General features: G+C 56.2%; 1 protein-coding gene across 1 annotated transcript in view; it reads left to right on the top strand.

Annotated features, from left to right (window-relative positions):
• Window positions 1-1,009: 1,009 nt before the first annotated feature.
• Window positions 1,010-17,765, top strand: part of CASS4 (Cas scaffold protein family member 4) — a 28,233-nt gene continuing 11,477 nt past the window's right edge. Inside the window, exon 1 of the mRNA XM_056107466.1 lies at window positions 1,010-1,027. Coding sequence (XP_055963441.1) covers window positions 1,010-1,027 — 18 coding nt within the window. The remainder of the gene's footprint in view (window positions 1,028-17,765) is intronic.

The raw sequence follows: 17,765 nt of genomic DNA, 5'->3' as shown, positions 1-17,765 counted from the left end.
CTGACACCCAAGGACAATAGAGACAAGGGCCAGGAAGATTGCCCCAGAGTTGGAAGCCTGCCTCATGAGCTGGGGGAGAAGGCAGCTGGGATAGAGAAAGGACCACTAAGTCAGTGATGGTTGGAGGGATCATTCGGGATGGGAGAGGTGTGCTAAAAGGAGATAAAGGACCAAATGTGATGGCCTCTCAGTATCTATATTGCAAACCATAATGCCCAGAAGTAGAGAGAGAGTATGGGGGAATTTGTCTGCCATAGAGGCACGGGGGTGGTGGGTTGCGGGGGAATACTGGGGACATTATTGGTGCAAAATGTGCACTGGTGGAGGGATGGTGTTTCATCATTGTATGACTGAAACTCAGACATGAAAGCTGGTAACTGTATCTCACTGTGATTCAATTGAAAAAAAAAGCTGAGCTGAGTTTGCTGTGGGCCCCTGGAACCGTCCTGAGCCCCCTGAGTCCAGGTCCAGCTGTGAGTAGCACCGTGAGTCTGAAGACGCCCCCTCGGCCCTCAGGCAGAGGCAGGGGCAAGGCTGGTTGCAGGGCGCAGGGAGCCGGGAGCGCTGTCAGACTGGGACGGGGCTAGTCCTGGGGCCCAGCCGTAGGCGTCGCTCGAGTGACCGGGTGGGTCCCCAGCTCTTCAAAGCAGGAACTTCTCCCCTAAAGCCTAAAGCAGAAGAGTGGGAGGTTCTTTTCGGGCTCTTTTTTTTTTTCTTTTTTTTCTTGCTGCCTCTGTGGTTTCACGGAGCAGATGTGTGGCTGTCTCTGCTGTCTCTGCTCAGAGACCGTCAGGACCTGCCGCTGGGTTGGCGGGGTTTCAGGCTGTCTCCGCACTGAGCACGCCTTCCAGAAAGCCGGCAGCCGGCGGAGCGTGGGTCAGCCTCTCTGGAACTCGACTTCTGAGGAGCAGCGGCTGGCCGGCCGGCCGTGACATTGCATAACGGACGCCTGCAGCCCCAGATAGCACACAGGGCTGGGGGCCAGGGCACGGAGTGAGCTGCCGGCAGCATGGACCGGGCGCCCCAGGTGAGTTGGGGGTCGGGGGTGCGGTTCTGATGGTATCCCCCGTGGTGGGTCACAGCTGTGCTCTGTGTGTCGCCTGACATCAGGATGGCCTGGGGGAGCGTGTGTCAAATGGGAAAGTTGGACGGAGGGAAACTGGGTCTGACTCGGACAGACAGACACACAGAGAATCTCCCTAGCAGCCCCTGGTTGGTGCCAGTGCACCCACAGGCCCGCCTCAGTGGGATGCGTCTCTGACCCATCCTGACTGTTCTGCCTCTGGACCCCGAAGGCGCCGCGGTCCCCTTCCTCCAGAACAGAGCCTGACCTGCCAGTAGGTTCCCTGCAAGGCCCTGGGGGGCTCTGCTGGGTGCTGAGTGTGCTTCTGTGGGGGTCTGTCCGGGCTGAAAGCCAACTATGACTTGGTTTTAAGAAAACTGGGATCTCTCCGTCTGTCTCCCTGCGTGTTGTGTGTGTCTCTGTGTGTCTATGCGTCTGCATGTCTGTGTGAGTTTCTATGTGTCTGTGTCTGTGCGATGTGTGTCTGTGTGTATCTGTGTGTCTGTGTGTGTCTGTGTGTCTCTGTGTCTGTGTGTGTCTTTATGTTGTGTGTCTGTGTCTCTGAGTGTTTGTGTGTCTGTGTCTGTGTGTCTTTTTGTATCTGTGTGTGTGTCTGTGTGTGTATCTGTGTGTCTGTCTGTGTGTGTGTGTCTGTGTGTGTGTGAAGGTCAAGGTTTCTTACTCCGTGGCCTTTTTGCATTTTTACTACAACCTGCCATGACAGTTTTTGCACTTTTACATGAAAACTGCCGTGACAGTTCCTGACGGGGGGTTGGCCGCGCACGGGAATTCAGGGCCTGTTGGTGGGGTCATGGTCATGGCGGGCATGGCTGGTGGAACTGATAGAGGCCCCACTGTATAGAATGTGTGTGGGTGTGGGGGTCAGCTACCCCCAGACCCAACTATTTCCTTTTTCCTTTCTCTCTTCTTTGGTGTCTGGGGCACACCCAGCAGTGCCCAGGGGCTCCTCCTGCTTGGGATCATCCCCGCGTTATAACGGGCCTGGGCAATGCAGATGCCTTAGCCCCTGTTCTGTCTCTCCGGACCCCCAGCTCTGTCCTTCACTTTGGGGGGTGCTGCGCCATCCCCCGCAGTGCTTGGGGAAGCTCCTGGCTCTGTCCACAGGCCAGCACTGCCCGGACAGTTGTGCCGGGGGTTGGGGGGGGGGCACGTCCACACGAACCATCCCCGAAAGCCTGGACCTTGCCTTGGTCCACTTTGAATTTTGACCTGTCTGTGGGGGGTGATGCCAGCCACTTTCTCTGAAATGTTTTAGCCCCTGGGGAAATGGAAAATAACCTCCCAAGTTCCTGCGTCCCCTACCCCCGACTCCGGGCCCCTGATGGCTCTCGACGCTGGCACAGCCATGGGGACACCTCAGCCCACTGTGTCCGGCCGCATGGCACCCCAGCCCACATCCCTGCCCACCGGGACACACGGTTTGCGTCTCCCCAAACCCTGCCCCGTGGGGCCCTTGGGGCATCCGCGCGTTCCTGGGAGGGGGACACCTGTGCCGTCATCCTCATCCAGAACCTTCCACAGCCCCTCCTGTCCCCTCTCCTCTGCTGTCCCAGGCTTGCCGGGCCCTGGGGAGCTTCGGGCAGTATCCCCGAGTCCCCTGCTGACCACAGGATCGAGGTGGAGGTGGGGTCTTCTCGCCCTGCATAGATGCGGGGGGAGCAGACCCCCCGGGTGTGACCAAACAGAACAGGGCAAAACAGGGGCGGGGACCTTGACCTCCTCTTTAGTGACCCCCACACACAGTCACGACCGCAGGGTCTGGGGCTCCCACCCTTGGGTGGGGTTCCCGGAACTCTCACACTCGCAGTCCCGAGAGCCCAGCGCCAGCCTCATCCTGCAGCAGACACGCTGCCCCGAGCTGCCACGTCACGCCCGAAATATCATCTTTTCTGGTTTGGGTTTGGGTTTGGGGGCCTCGCCCAGTGGTGCTCAGGGCTTACTCCTGGCTCTGTGCTCAGAGGTCGCTCCTGGCAGGGCTCAGGGGACCCTGTGTGGTGCCAGGGCTCAAACCAGGATCGGCCACATGCAAAGAAAGAACTAACTCCTGTGTACACTCTCTCTATCTGTCTCTCTCCCTCTCTCTCTCTCTCTCCCTCCATCCCTCTCCCTCTCTCTCCCTCTCTCTTCCCTCTCTCTTCCCCCTCTTTCCCCCTCTTTTTCCCTCCCTCTCTCCTTCTCTCTCCTCTCTCTCCCTCTCCTCTCTCTCTCCCTCTCTCGCTCTCTCTCTCTTCCTCTCCCTCTCTCCTTCTCTCTATCTATATCTCTCCTACATAAGTTTTTAAGCTTGATTTCTTTGTGACCTAGTAGAAAGAAGGAACTTGGCTCGGCTCTCTGAAGAGTTTGTTGGTTTTTGGTTTTTGGTGTGGGTTTTGGGGTTTTTTTTTTTTTGTTTGGGTTTTTTTGTTTGTTTTGTTTTGTTTTGTCTTTACTTTTTGGGTCACACCCGGCGATGCTCAGGAGTTACTCCTGGTTTTGAGCTCAGGAATTACTCCTGGAGAAATTGGCGGATCATATGGGATGCCGGGGATCAAACCCAGGTGGGGATCAAACCCAGGTCGGCCGTATGCAAGGCAAATGCCCTAACCACTGTACTATGTCCACCAGCCCCTGAAGGGATTTTATCTTTATTTTTTTTTCTGATTTTATTTATTTATTATTTATTTATTTGAATCACCATGAGATGGGCCGGAGCTATAGCACAGCGGGTAGGGCGGCATTTGCCTTGAACACAGCCGACGCGGCTCAATTCCATCCCTCTCGGAGAGCCCGGCAAGCTACCGAGAGTATCCTGCCCACACGGCAAAGCCTGGCAAGCTACCCATGGCGTATTCAATATGCCAAAAACAGTAACAACAAGTCTCACAATGGAGACGGCACTGGTACTGCTCGAGCAAATTGATGAACAACAGGAGGACAATGCTACAGTGCACCATGAGATTTATTCACGATGCAATGTTCCAACCCCCATCCTTCCCTCAGTGCTCATTTCCCACCACCAATGTCCCCAGCCTCCTGCCTCTCCCCTCCCCCGCCTGCCTCTGTGGCAGGCACTTTCTTCTCTCTCTCTCTCTCTCTCTCTCTCTCTCTCTCTCTCTCTCTCTCTCTCTCTCCTTTTGTGCACTATGGTTTGCAATACAGGTACTAAGAAGGTCTTCATCTTTGTTCGGGCATTCAGTATTTCTATTGGGAAGGTACAGCTGGAGTAGTTTTTTTTTTTTTTTTTTAGCTGGGTGGCAGCTTTGAGGGGTAGATGTGACTGCTGGGGCTTCTGAAAGTACAGGGAGGCAGGGAAGGTAACCCATCCCGACCCCAAGAAAGCCTGGGGATTTCAGTCACAAAGCTCGCACACCCGGATTTGGGGCAGCTTAATAACTCTGGGCTGGAGCGATAGCACAGGGGTAGGGCATTTGCCTTGCACGCAGCCAACATGGCCAACCCGAGTTCGATTCCTCCGCCCCTCTCGGAGAGCCCGGCAAGCTACCGAGAGTATTCGATATGCCAGACACAGTAACAACAAAGTCTCCAATGGAGACGTTACTGGGCCCGCTCGAGCGAATCGAGGATCAACGGGAGGGCCTTTACCTTACCTTTAATAACTCCGCGAGGTCCACCCCCAGATGGTGGAGTCGGGCTGGGGGCAAGGCAGCGATGTTGGATTGTGGGAGCAAGTGGTTGCAGGGGGCTCTCTTTGGGCGGGCCCTGGCTAACCTGCCCCCTCCATGTACTCTGGCCTGTTCAGCCTTGTGCGGGTCCCAGATTAACTGCGGCTTTTGATCATTTTGAAGATTTATTTAGAAGGCTGTGAAGCAAGGTCGATAAATGAGCTTGTCTGGCTGAGCCGGGGGTGGTTTGTGGGCGTGACTACCACATACCTACCTTTTGGCAAATTTCTCGGAAATTTGTTTTTTGTTTGTTTGTTTGTTTTGGGGGGTTACTCCTGGGTAACACACAGTGATGCTCAGGGGTTACTCCTGACTCTGTACCCAGGAATGACTCCTGGCGGTACTCAGGGAACTATATGGGATGCTGGGAATCGAACCCGGGTTGGTCACATGCTAGGCAAACACCCTCCCCACTGTACTATCGCTCCGGCCCATTTCTTGGGAATTTGGAGTCCTGAGTTGTTGGCATCTGGAAGTACAGTGGCGATTTGGGGGTATCAGGAAGCCCAAAGGCCCTATCAGACGGCGAATGCCCTCCAGGTTGGCCTGCAGGTGGCATCACCCCCCCCCCCGGGCTCAGTGGGCACCAGGACCAGGGTCAGGGCTGCTCCCACCCGAGTCACTGGTCCCGCAGAGCCTGGCCGGGGGCACACGCCCCATCCGGGGTCTCCAGACACTGGCACTCAGGGAAGTTTTCCACCATAATAGACTGCGGGTAGCTGGGGCTGGTTCAGGGGAGAAATGGTGGCGATTCTCAGGGGCCCATGGTGGGAACCCTCTCAACTCCAGGACCCCCACTCCTCCATGGTGACAGGTTGTACTGGAAGAGCCCAATTCAGACACGTTGACGCTCTGCCTTGCACAGTACCTGCGCCCACTATGGTCGCAACGCCCCATCCTCACACGCCTCACCCCAGGCCAGCAACTGGCCAGTTCCATTTAACAGCACTCTCCCTGAGACGGGGTACCCCAGGGGCAGCCTCATTCACTCACCCAGAGATTGTAAGACCCCCCACAGGCTGTTCAGAGCGCTGAGAACTGATGTCCCTTGGCGTGCCTCTGGCATACTGACCCACTTGAAGGGGTTTCAGAAAGTGTCCTTAAGGCCTTCCTGAAGGCCAGATGGCCAGAGAGGAAGCCAAGTATTATTTCTGTCTTTAAAAGATGTACACAGGGCCTGGAGCAATAGCACAGCGGGGAGGGCATTTGCCTTGCACGCGGCCGACCCAGGTTCAATGCCCAGCATCCCATAGGGTCCCTCTAGCACCGCCAGGAGTAATTCCTGAGTGCAGAGCCAGGAGGAACCTCTGTGCATCGCTGGGTGTGACCCAAAAAGAAAAAAAAAATGTGCACACAGCGGGGAGAGTGGTTGCCTTGCCTGCAGCCAACCTAGGTTCAATCTCCAGCATCCCATCTGGTCCCCCGAGCACTGCCATGAGGAATTCCTGGGTGCAGAGCCAGGAGGAACCCCTGAGTATTTCTAGTTGTGTCCCCAAAACAACAACCAACACAGTTTCAACAGTTTGGGGGCTGGAGCAATAGCACAGCGGGGAAGGGATTTGCCTTGCACATGGCCGACCCGGGTTCGATTCCCAGCATCCCATAGGGTCCCCCGAACACCACCAGGAGTAATTCCTGAGTGCAGAGCCAGGAAGAACCCCTGAGCATCTCTGGGTGTGACCCAGAAAGAAAAAAAAAGTTTCAACAGTTTAAGGAGCCACATGGGGAGAAGGACCCAGGGTCCCCCAGCCCTGCCTGGTCCCGACCCCCCAGTTCCCTCGCGCTATGGCTTTCCACCCAGAGCTCTTCTTGGTCCCACAGGGGCCTAAGGAGCCCCTCATGCTGCCCACCAGCATCCCGGGGCCCTGACCATTCCCAGGAGCATGAGCTGAACAAGGGAGAGGGAGAGGGAGCGCCCAGTCCCAACATGGACACGGGGACCCTGGTGACTCAGGCCGGAAGCGAGTGCCTGGAGAGGAAGTCACTTCAAAGGAGGAAGGCCGGGTCTAAAAACAGAAGCCTCGCCCGCGCTATCCAGGCCTCCTGCATGAGTTGCAGAAAAAGGGGAAATCAAGGTTTCGGGAACCATTCCAAAGTTTCCAACAGTTGGGGCCCAAGCGATATCATGCAGAAGGTGGGGCGTTTGCTTCGCACGCGGCCAAGCTGGTTTCAATCCCCAGGATCTCACCTGGTCCCCCGAACCCGAGCACCGCCAGGAGTGATCCCCGAGTGCAGAGCCAGGAGGAACCCGTGAGCGCGGCCTGCTGGGTCCCAAACACTAAAACAGAAACAATTTCCAGCAGCTCCTAAACCGTCCACGGATCAGGCTGGACGAGGGCTCCGGAGCACAAGCCAGTAAAGACAGAGAGGTGGGGTGAGTCCCTGCACCCCAGCCTCGGGGGCTCTCCAGGAGACTCCCCGGGGACATGCAGGGCAGCTGGGGGGGACCCGGAGAACAGGAAATGTTGGGAGCTGCCGCTCCTTCCCGCCCAAGGTAGCTGGAGCTGATTCCCTAGTTCGCTGCTGCCTGGCGAGCATTTGCGTTGGGGGCAGAGAAAAACAAACAGAGGAGAAAGTGGCGGGTCCCTCTCTGCTGGAGACGTCTGCCATCCTGCTGAGGGGAAAAAAAGGGGGGTGGGGGGGCTGGAGCGATAGCACAGCGGGGAGGGCGTTTGCCTTGCATGTGGCCGACCCAGGTTCGATTCCCGGCATCCCATAGGGTCCCCCGAGCACCACCAGGAGAAAGTCCTGAGGGCAGAGCCAGGAGGAACCCCTGTGCATCCCCGGGTGTGACCCAAAAAGCAAAAAAAAAAAAAAAAATGAAAGAAAAGAAAAGAAGCAGAAATCATCTAAAAACACAGGGTCTTGGGGAGGAGAGAGTTCAGCAGGTAGGGAGCTGGCCTGGCACACGGGGAACCTGGGTTCAATCCCCGCCACCCCTCTCCGTTCCCCCGAGCTGACCCGGACTGATCTCAAGGGCAGAGCCAGGAGCAGGCCCTGAGCACAGCCAGGTGTGGCCTCCAAGCAAGAGACAAACCTAAATGGTCGCCCAGCTCTTTTTTCCCGCCTTTTTCCTGCGAGGACAGAGCTTGCCTTCCAGGGCCTCTGGGAAGCACCGATGTTTTCCTGGACTATCTGGCCAAAGCCGCTGGTGGCCGGGAGACAGCCGGGAGACTGCCACGATCCTTGACAGCTCCTCCCTGCCCCCAGCTTCTCCAGAGCAGCCCAGGAAAGCGAGGGGGCAGGACAGGCCGGTCGGTCGATGGCACATGTCGGGAACTGGGGCCTCCCTGTGGATGACACGCAGCTGCCGAAGACCCGGCGGGGACTCCCCCGCCCCCCGCCCCCCCATGCCAAGGCCCGGTGCAGGTTTTGCTGAGAAACGGCCGCTAGGCTGGTGCTCTGATGCTCGCTCCTAGACGGCAGGACAGTGAGCAGCATCAATCCTCAGGCCCTCCCGGGGGACCCCAGGCCCCAGGGCCGAAGCCTGAGCTAAGCAGGGCCCAGAGAGAAGGAAACCAAGAGCGATAGCGCCCCGAGCCCGGTGAGGAAGGCGCCGGACTCCCCCGTCGGGGCTCTGGGTTCCGAGTCCGGTGCCCTGGCCGGGAGGGGCCCCCACAGGAGACTGACCTACCGGAAGGGGCCAGGCCCGGCATCTGCAGGACGGGCCGGACTCTGGCTCTGTGGAGGGAATTCTGAGCCATTACTGAGAGATGCTCCACGCAGCTCGGACCGCTACGGGAACTCAGCCCTCACCCCCTGCCCTCCATCCCTCTCCTCCTTCCCTCCTCTCTGTCAGTACCTCCTTCCCGGTACTGCTGGGGAGGAGGTTGGCAGGATCAGTGGTTCCTAATCTTTTAGAGCAGAGGGGACAGGCACAGGGCCTCCCACACTCAGCGTGCCCACAACTGGCTCCCTCTCCACACACTCCCTCCCCCACACACCCGCTCCCCCTCACACCCTTCCCCCTCCCCCTCGGGTCCCCTCCCGCACATGCCCCCCACATGCCCCCCTCACACCCCTCCCCCGTGCCTCCCCTCCCCCTCACACCCCTCCCTTTCACACCCCTCCCCCGTGCCTCCCCTCCCCCTCACACCCCTCCCTTTCACACCCCTCCCCCATGCCTCCCCTCCCCCTCGCGTCCCCTCCCCCACACACCCCCTCTCCCATCCCCTCCATCCCCCCTACACTCAGTCTCCCTACCCCCAGCATGCTCCCGGCCTTGCGCCATCTCTCTGGCCCTTGCTGCCTTTTTCTGTTTGCTTTCAGCCCCACCTGGCGTGCTCTGGGGTCACTCCTGACAGCAGGCCACTGTCGCTTGCAAGGCAGCACCCTGCCCCACCCCCTGCTGACTCGGCAGGCCTCTCCACAGCCCGAAGTCACTACCGAACGGTTTTACTCATCCAAACAAACCTCACACAGGAAGCGTCTGTGGCCTCCTCAGCTGTCTCTCTTCCCCTGTCCAGGGAATGTGGGTGGGGACAGCAGAGGTCATGAGCGGTGCCGGGAAACACCCCCTTTCCTTTCTTCCTTCTTTCCTTCCTTCCATCCTTCCTTCCGTCCTTCCTATCCTTCCATCCCTCCTTACTTACTTACTTCCATCCTTCCTTCCTGCCTTCCTTCCTTTCATCCTTCCCTCCTGCCTTTCTTCCTTTCCTTCTTCCTTCTATCCTTCCTTTCTTCCTTCCGTCCTGCCTTTCTTCCTTACTTCCTTCTATCCTTCCTTCCTTCCATCCTGCCTTTCTTCCTTCCTTTCTTCCATCCTTCCTTCCTTCCCTCCTTTCATCCTTCCTTCCATCCTTCCTTCCTTCTCTTCTTTTTTTCTTTCTTCCTTTCTTTCTTTTTCTTTCCTTCTTTCTTCTTTCCTTCCTTCTTTTCTTGTTTTATTTCTTTTCTTCTTCCTTTCTTACTTTCAGAACACAGTGATCTTTCTCAGGAATTACCCCTGGCAGTGCTCAGAGAACCATATGGGATGCTGGGAATTGAACCTGGGTTGGCCGCGTGCAAGGCAAATGCCCTACCCGTTGTGCTATTGCTCCAGTTCCCAGAGGCAGGAGATCAATGACAGGTCAAGGAGGAACTTACCCAGAAACCGTCTCTGCTGGGACAAACTCAGAGGCATTTCATGGGTTTAATTTAACTGGGGGTTTGGGACCCACCCCTGGCGGTGCTTTGGGCTTGTTCCTGATGCTCAATGATGACTCCCGGCAGTGCTGCGGGACCCTGTGCCGTGCTAGAGATCAAACCCGGGTTCACTGTGGGCAAGACCAGAGCTTTCCCTCTGGACCGTCTCCCCCGCCCCCACATTCTCCTTTGATCGAACTTGTACCTCCAGATCCCAAAAGGCCCAGTTGGTCCGAGTCCAGGTCAAGAGTAGGAGGAGCGGGACCTTCCGCAAAGACTCCGCCTCCCAGCCACTTCCCCCGGGCAGCCTGGTTTCACCTCCCTTACCATCTACCCCCTTGGGCTGGAGCGATAGCACAGCGGTAGGGCGTTCGCCTTACAAGCGGCCAACATGGCCGACCCGAGTTCGATTCCTCCGCCCCTCTGGGAGAGCCCGGCAAGCTACCGAGAGTATTCGATATGCCAGACACAGTAACAACAAAGTCTCCAATGGAGACGTTACTGGGCCCGCTCGAGCAAATCGACGATCAACGGGAGGGCCTTTACCTTCACCTTTACCTTACCATCTACCCAGCTTCATGACATGCTTGGCGGAGGGGGAGGCGGGCAACACCCACCAGTGCTCAGGGCTTACTCCTGGCTCTGTGCTCAGGGATCCCTCCTCGAGGGACTATATGGAATGCTGGGGATCGAACCCGCATTGGTCGCAGGCAAGGCACGCACCCTCCTCACTTCGGCCCCTCATGTGCTTTTTTTTTTTTTTTATCAAAGCACTGATTTTTTGTTTTGTTCTGTTTTGTTTTGTGTTTCTTTTTGGGTCATACTCAGCGATGCGCAGGAGTAAGTCTTGGCTCTGCACTCAGGAATTACTCCTGGCGGGGGACCATATGGGATGCTGCAAATCGAACGCAGGTCAGCCGCGTGCAAGGCAAACGCCCTCCCCACTGTGCTATTGCTCTGTCCCTCAAAGCACTGTTTTATAGAAGTTCTGTTCTCTGTGCTTCTGTCTTTCTACACCTATGCGTTTACAACCCATGAAATGCCTCTGAGTTCGTCCCAGCAGAGACGGTCTCTGGGAAGGTTCCTCCTCGACCTGTCATTAATCTCCTGCCTCTGGGGGGACTGGAGCAATAGCACAGCAGGTAGAGGGCATTTGCTTTGCACGCGGCCAACCTGGGTTCGATTCCCAGCATCCCATATGGTCCCCTGAGCACTGCCAGGGGGTAATTCCTGAGTGCAGAGCCAGGAGTAACCCCTGTGCATCACCAGGTGTAACTCAAAAAGCCAAAAAAAAAAAAAAAAAGGTCCTGCCTGCAGGGAGACACTTCAGGAACATGGGCCTTGGAGTTTCCCAGACATCGAAGAATCTGCAGGCGTCTCTGAGTGCGTTTGAGGGCCAGAGCAAGAGTATAGCAGATATGACACTTGCCTAGCACATGGCAGACCCACGTTCAATCCACGGGATCCTGCAGGGTCCCCCGAGCACCCCCTTGAGTGATTCCTGAGCACAGTGCCAGGAGTAAGCCCTGATCATTTCCAGGTGTGGCCCAAATGCTGATAGCACTGTCCTCCCATTGTTCATCCATTTGCTCGAGCGGGCACCAGTAACGTCTCACAACAAATTGTGGGGCTTGTCGTTACTGTTTTTGGCATGTTGAATACGACACGGGGAGCTTGCCAGGCTCTGCCGTGCGGGCGAGAGACTCTCGGTAGCTTGCCGGGCTCTCCGAGAGGGGCAGAGGAATCAAATACAAACTTAATAAATAAGTAAATGAAAATTTTTAAATGAAAAGTGTGGTGTCGGGCCAGAGTATAGTAGAACTAGAAGTGCTCTGGCCTCCTTAGGCCCAGGCACGACGCCCAGCCCAGCCCTGTCAGGACTGATCCCTGAGCACCCCCAGGCACTGTTGCCCTGGAGCACTGTTCTCCTGTTGTTCATCAATTTTCGGGCCCAGTAACGTCTCCGTTGTGAGACTTGTTGTTACTGTTTGGCATATTGAACACGTCACGGGGAGCTTGCAGGCTTTGCGTGCGGGCGAGATACTCTCGGTAGCTTGCCGGGCTCTCCGAGAGGGGCAGAGCAATCGAACCCGGGTCGGCCAGGTCGGCCGCATGCAAGGCAAATGCCCTACCCGCTGTGCTATCGCTCCAGCCAGCACCCCCAGGCGTGGTCCAGAAAACCAAAGAAGACTGTTTTATGTATTTTATGTATGATGATTCTCTCCTGGTCCTCGGAAGGGACTCAGAGCCCTCCATCACCTTCCCCCAAAGAGCCTGGAGAATTCCCGGGATCCGGTCATGGGACTCAGGGAAGGATTTCAGTGGCAGGAAACTAAGAGGCCGTTTCCATGGCACCAGTGAGGGCTCCTGCTTCCTGCGGTCCACTGGGGCAGGATAGGGTCCACCTTCCCAGGGACTCGACCTGCTCAGCGACAAGTCTGAGCGGGTGTGGGGTGAGGGAGCACAGGAATAAATGAGGCAGGGGTTCGAGATGCTTGGGGGCGGGAGAGGGAGTGACAGCCCCCCTCAGGCTTCTTCTGAGGGTGCAAGCCCCCACCCGCATAGACAAAGCAGCAGGTTTTCCAGCGGCGGTGCAGGGGGAGAGGGTGGATGAGAGCTGGGACAGTGAGTAACGGACTCCAGGGAGACTCGCCGCACCAGGGGGAGGCTCGAGTTCTTGCCCCGCCAGGCGCCCCGCACACTCGCCCCTCCCCCACCCCGCCCGCCTGAATCGCCTCTCTCGGTCCAGGTCCCATCGCTGCTGCTCACTCCCCTCACCCCAGGACACAGCGCCCGGACCCTCTGTCCAGGGAAAATGCCCTCGGCCCCTTCCCACCACCCCACGTCCTCTCCCCTTTCCCGGGCTTGCCTCCATCGGACCTCAGAGCCGCAGAGATTCTGGCTCTGATCAGATTGGAGTTTGTAGTGTGTCTAGGATGAGGTTAGAACTGTCTGGTTCGTGGCTGGTTCATAGCAGAAAACGGGGCAAAACAGCAGACTCTCGACATGACCTGGGGGAGTGAACGAACGAGTGGATGAGTAAGCGAATGAACGGGTGAGTGAATGAGTGAATGAATGGGTGAGCGAATGAGCGAATGTGTGAATGAATGGGGAGTGAATAAATGAGTGAGTGAATGAATGAGTGGATGAATGAATGAATGGTGGGTGAATGAATGGGTGAGTGAATGAATGAGTGGTGAACGAATGAGTCAGTGAATGAATGAGTGAGCAAGCGAATGAGTGGGTGACCGAATGGATGAGTGAGTGAATGAATGTGTGAATGAATGAGTGAGGAAGTGAATGAGTGGGCGAATGAATGGATGAGTAAGTTGGTGGGTGAATGAATGAGGGGTGAATAAATGAGTGAGGAAGTGAATGAGGGGGTGAATGAATGGATGAGTGAGTAAATGGGTGGGTGAATGAATGGGGGGATGAATGAATGAGTGACAGCCCAGCCCATGCACAGAGCCGGGACCCCACAGTTCAGCGCCGTGACAGCTCCCCCTCGCCTCCCTGAGTCCCTTGCAGTTCCCTCAAGTCCCCTCCCCTCTCCCAGGTCGGTGTGAAGGAAGGGTCCTTGGCAGCTTCCCGGAGGCGGGCGAGTCTTCGTCCCCTTGTCCCTGAACTCGCAGTGTCCCTGACCCCGAGCATCTGCCGATTAGCTGCGAGCAGCGCCTGGCAGGCGGCCCGGGCTGGGCGGCCCCTGGGGGTCCTGACAGCTGAGCGCAGCGGAGCGGGTGGCCAGGAGCAGTCCCTGCTGCTGCCGCCTCTCCGGGGGCCTGCTGGCTCTCCTCAGCCGCTCGAGGACCGTCACAGCTGTGAAGAAGCGAGCGACACGTTCCGTGGCCGAGAGCCACGTCCCCCTCGAAGAACAAAGAGGCGGGGACCACAGGCGGATGGTCCACAGAGCCAGTTTGTTTCTGAACCGAATGGCCTGTACAGGCGCCACCGGAGGGGGTCCAAGGACAGGGCTGCACGTTGGAGAGATGGATCCTTTACAGGGGGGAAGCTTCTAGAAGGAGGCCATTCTCCTGGGGTGGGGGTGGGGGTGGTAACTCAGACCAACGCTCTGTCTGGGACAATACTGAGAAGTTTCCTCAGCGGTGAGATGCATCTTTCCTGCTCTCCTCTTTCCCTTGCTGCTAGTACATATTAAACAATTAAGTTTCCCTTCTTACTGTGACGGTCACTGTCCTCCCATTGTTCATCGATTTGCTCGAGCGGGCCCAGTAACGTCTCCATCGTGAGACTTGTTGTTACTGTGTCTGGCATATCGAATACGTCACGGGGAGCTTGCCAGGCTTTGCTGTGCGGGCGAGATACTCTCGGTAGCTTGCCGGGCTCTCCGAGAGGGGTGGAGGAATTGAACCCGGGTCGGTAGGGTCAGCCACACGCAAGGCAAACGCCCTACTGCTGTGCTATCGCTCAGTTATTTGGATAAATGTTGTAAGAAATATAGATTCTAAAACTTAGTGCTCTCTTCTCTGGGGCCAATGGTTAAACGCTGGCTGGCTTTTACCGTAAATCTCAGACTAAGTCTTCAGGCCGGTTTAGCTTTTCCTACCCCATGCGGTCCTGTTTTTTAGGTCATTGTGGTTTGTATCAAGAGAGTGCTTTCTGCTTCCTAGACTGTCCCATATTAAAGCCGGAGTAGCTTTGCTGCGTGCCCCTTTCCATCTGGAGATCCCTCAGAGGGACCCAGCTTCGGGGGGGGGGGGTGGAGGGGGTGGTGTTAGGAACTATGGTGACCGCAGCCTGAGTGGAGTAATGATGACAGATACCCAGGAGTAGATATATTTCTGAATCGATTAACTCCCCAATCTTAGGAGCTTAGTATTAACAGTCTTTCTGTGTTGAAGCAAAGAACATTGTTTTATAGTAACATATAAGCAGGTTGGTTATAGGGGAAGAGAACAGCAAGTGATTCACTACGGATGCAAAGTTCAGAGTCACCGGAAGGTTGGACTTTATAAGTAACCAAGCCTGATTTGGAGAATCCAGTATCTAACAACAGGAGAAGTAAAGAAGTAAAACACTGGGGCTGGAGGGTAGGGCACAGCGGGTAGGGCATTTGCCTTGCACGCGGTCAACCCAGGTTCGATTCCCAGCATCCCATAGGGTCCCCTGGGCACCGCCAGGGGTCATTCCTGAGTGCACGAACCAGGAGTAACCCCTGTGCATTCCCGGTGTGACCCAAAAAGCAATAATAATAATAATAATAATCACGGTTACGGTCACGGTCCTCCCGTTGTTCATCAATTTGCTCGAGTGGGGCCCAGTAATGTCTCCATCATGAGACTTGTTGTTACTGTGTTTGGCGTATCAAAAACGTCACGGGTAACTTGCCAGGCTCTGCCGTGCAGGCGATAATAATAATAATAATAATAATAATAATAATAATAATAAGAAGAAGAAGAAGAAGAAGAAGAAGAAGAAGAAGAAGAGGAGGAGGAGGAGGAGGAGGAGGAAGAGGAAGAGGAAGAAGAAGAAGAAGAAGAAGAAGAAGAAGAAGAAGAAGAAGAAGAAGAAGAAGAAGAAGAAGAAGAAGGAGAAGAAGAAGAAGAAGAAGAAATAAAACACAGAGGAAAGGTTCGAGATAAACTCGGAGATTGGTGTGCTCGTGAGAGCACTGTCAGCTTCTCTGGGGGAGGAAAAGGAGCAATTCCCTAAGACACTTGGGGTTAATATCCAACAGGCAGCAGCCTCCGGGGTGCAGGGAGGCTTGGAGGAGCTGAGTTGGAGCTGAAATATGCAGAAGGGGAGCCAGGAGCCCCAAAGAGCTGGCCAGGGAATGTTCTGGACAGGAGGAGGTCAGCAGGGCCAAGGTCCAGAGGCATCACCCAGTTTCATGAGGAGAAAAGGAAGAAAATAAAGAACCCGAGCCCCAAGGGGGTTTGGGGTGCAGGAGGCTTTTTTGGGGGGGTTGGGGCTTTTTGGGCCACACCCAGCGATGCTCTGGGCTTACTCTTGGATTACTCAGTGATTACTCAGGAATCACCCCTGGTGGTGCTCGGGGAACCGTGTGGAGTGTCAGGGATCAAACTAGGGTCAGCCACGCGCAAGGCAAACGCCCTCCCTGCTGTGCCATGGCTCTGGTCCGCGTCTCGGCTCTGTCCTAGGTGGTCCCGAGGGCCGAGCAGGTTTCCAAGGAAAAACCCACCAGGTCTGATGTCTGAGCACAGAGCCTTCAGGTGGAGTGTATGTGTGGGAGGGACACAGTGATGACCGTGAGAAGGGCCACGAGAGACCTCATGCCACTCAGTGTCCTAGTCTGATCAGGGTCACCCCACGGGTGCTGAGCCCAGCGGGAACGGGGGGCCACTGTGCAGTGCTGGGAGCCCCTCAGGGTTGGCCACAATGGACAAGCGCTTCACCACTCCGACCCCTTCCCCAACCTCCACAGTCTGCCTTTGGCTTTGGGGGCCACACCTGGTGGTGCAATGCACTTACTCCTGGCTCTGTGCTCAGGGGTCACTCCCGGCAGTGCCTGGGGGACCGTACGGGGGTGCCGGTGATTCGAAGAAAAGCGACAGAAGCTGCCTTGGCCGGAGGGGCTGCAGGCTTGGCTGTTTGCTTGGGTTGCTGATTTCTTCGTATTGTTGTTTGGGGAGGTAGGGGGGTTGGCTTTGAGGTCACACCCAGCCATGCTCAGGGGTTCCTCCTGGCTCTGCACTCAGGAATCGCTCCTGGCAGTGCTCAGGGGACCCTAAGGGATGCTGGGAATCGAACCTGGGTCAGCCACGTGCAAAGCAAACACCCGCCCCGCCGTGCTATTGCTCTGGTGCCCTTCTTCATATTGTCTGTCTCGTGAACAGTCTTCACTTTGGAAGTCAGGAAAAGGCTTCACGTGCCGAACTGGCCCATGGTCTCTCAGTACTCGAGCCGGGAGCTGCAGGGGTGGCTGGTCCCACCCACACGTGTGGTGTTTGCAGCATCTGCAGGCCCCGCTGTGGAGCGCAGACGGTCACTCCCGGCAGTTGGCCAGCCAGGTCACCTGCGGGGACAGAGAAGCTGCTTTAGGCAGGGAACAGCAAGCATGTCGTTTTTGCTATCATTTTGCTGGGAGTCGTGACTCTCGGACCTGAAATTAATTTAGTTCAAGAAAGAAAAAGGCAGCTGAGAGGCACCAAAAAAGTACGACCAGCCACCTCCCAGCGTGGGCCTGGGGTGGTTCTCATTTCTTTGGTGCTGCTGCATACGTCCTAGGTTTTCTGTGATGACTGAATTGATCTAATATGGGAGGAAAGAGGTGATTTCATTGCACCCAAGGGAACAAATTGCTTTTATTTCATTACAGCGGAAGGTTTGGGGTTTTTTTCTCCCCTCTGGTTTTAATTTTTGGTATTTGAGCCACACCCTGTGATGCTCAGGGCTTGCTCCTGGCTCTGAGTTGAGAGATCGCTCTCGGCAGGGCTTGGGGGACCCGAGAGGGTGCTGGGAATCAAACTCAGGTCAGCCGCACACAAGGCCAGCGCCTTCCTTACCCACTGTACTGTCTCTCCAGCATATTAAACAGTTTGAATAAGGAAGCAGGATTAACCGTCTGCCATTGCAATAGACGATCTTGTTTGAGGACCGTGGGGTTCAGTGCTCAGAGGACCCTCTGGTGCTGGGCAGACCCCTGGTTCCTGACCTCCGGGCCAGCTCTCCATGTTTGGACCCTGGCCAGACAAGTGCTAACTCGAGTTCGTCACTGCGTGGGTGTTCATGAACTCCCAGGAACCTTGTACACCCCGAGGGAAGCAGAGCCAATAGGGAGAAACAGACCCAGTCACCCCCTTCAATTGCAAGAGAAATGGGCTGACCTGTGTCCACTGGCTGGTCATCAGCAACAGCACAGGGGGCTGGAGCAGTAGCACAGTGGGTAAGGCCCTTGATTCACACCCGGCCGACCC

Source organism: Sorex fumeus, unplaced genomic scaffold (genome assembly GCF_029834395.1).
Source record: "Sorex fumeus unplaced genomic scaffold, SorFum_2.1 ptg000166l, whole genome shotgun sequence".
In the NCBI taxonomy this organism is placed as follows: Eukaryota; Metazoa; Chordata; class Mammalia; order Eulipotyphla; family Soricidae; genus Sorex; species Sorex fumeus.
The sequence above is the reverse complement of the archived record's forward strand: the minus strand, read 5'-3'. Positions and strand labels throughout refer to the sequence as shown.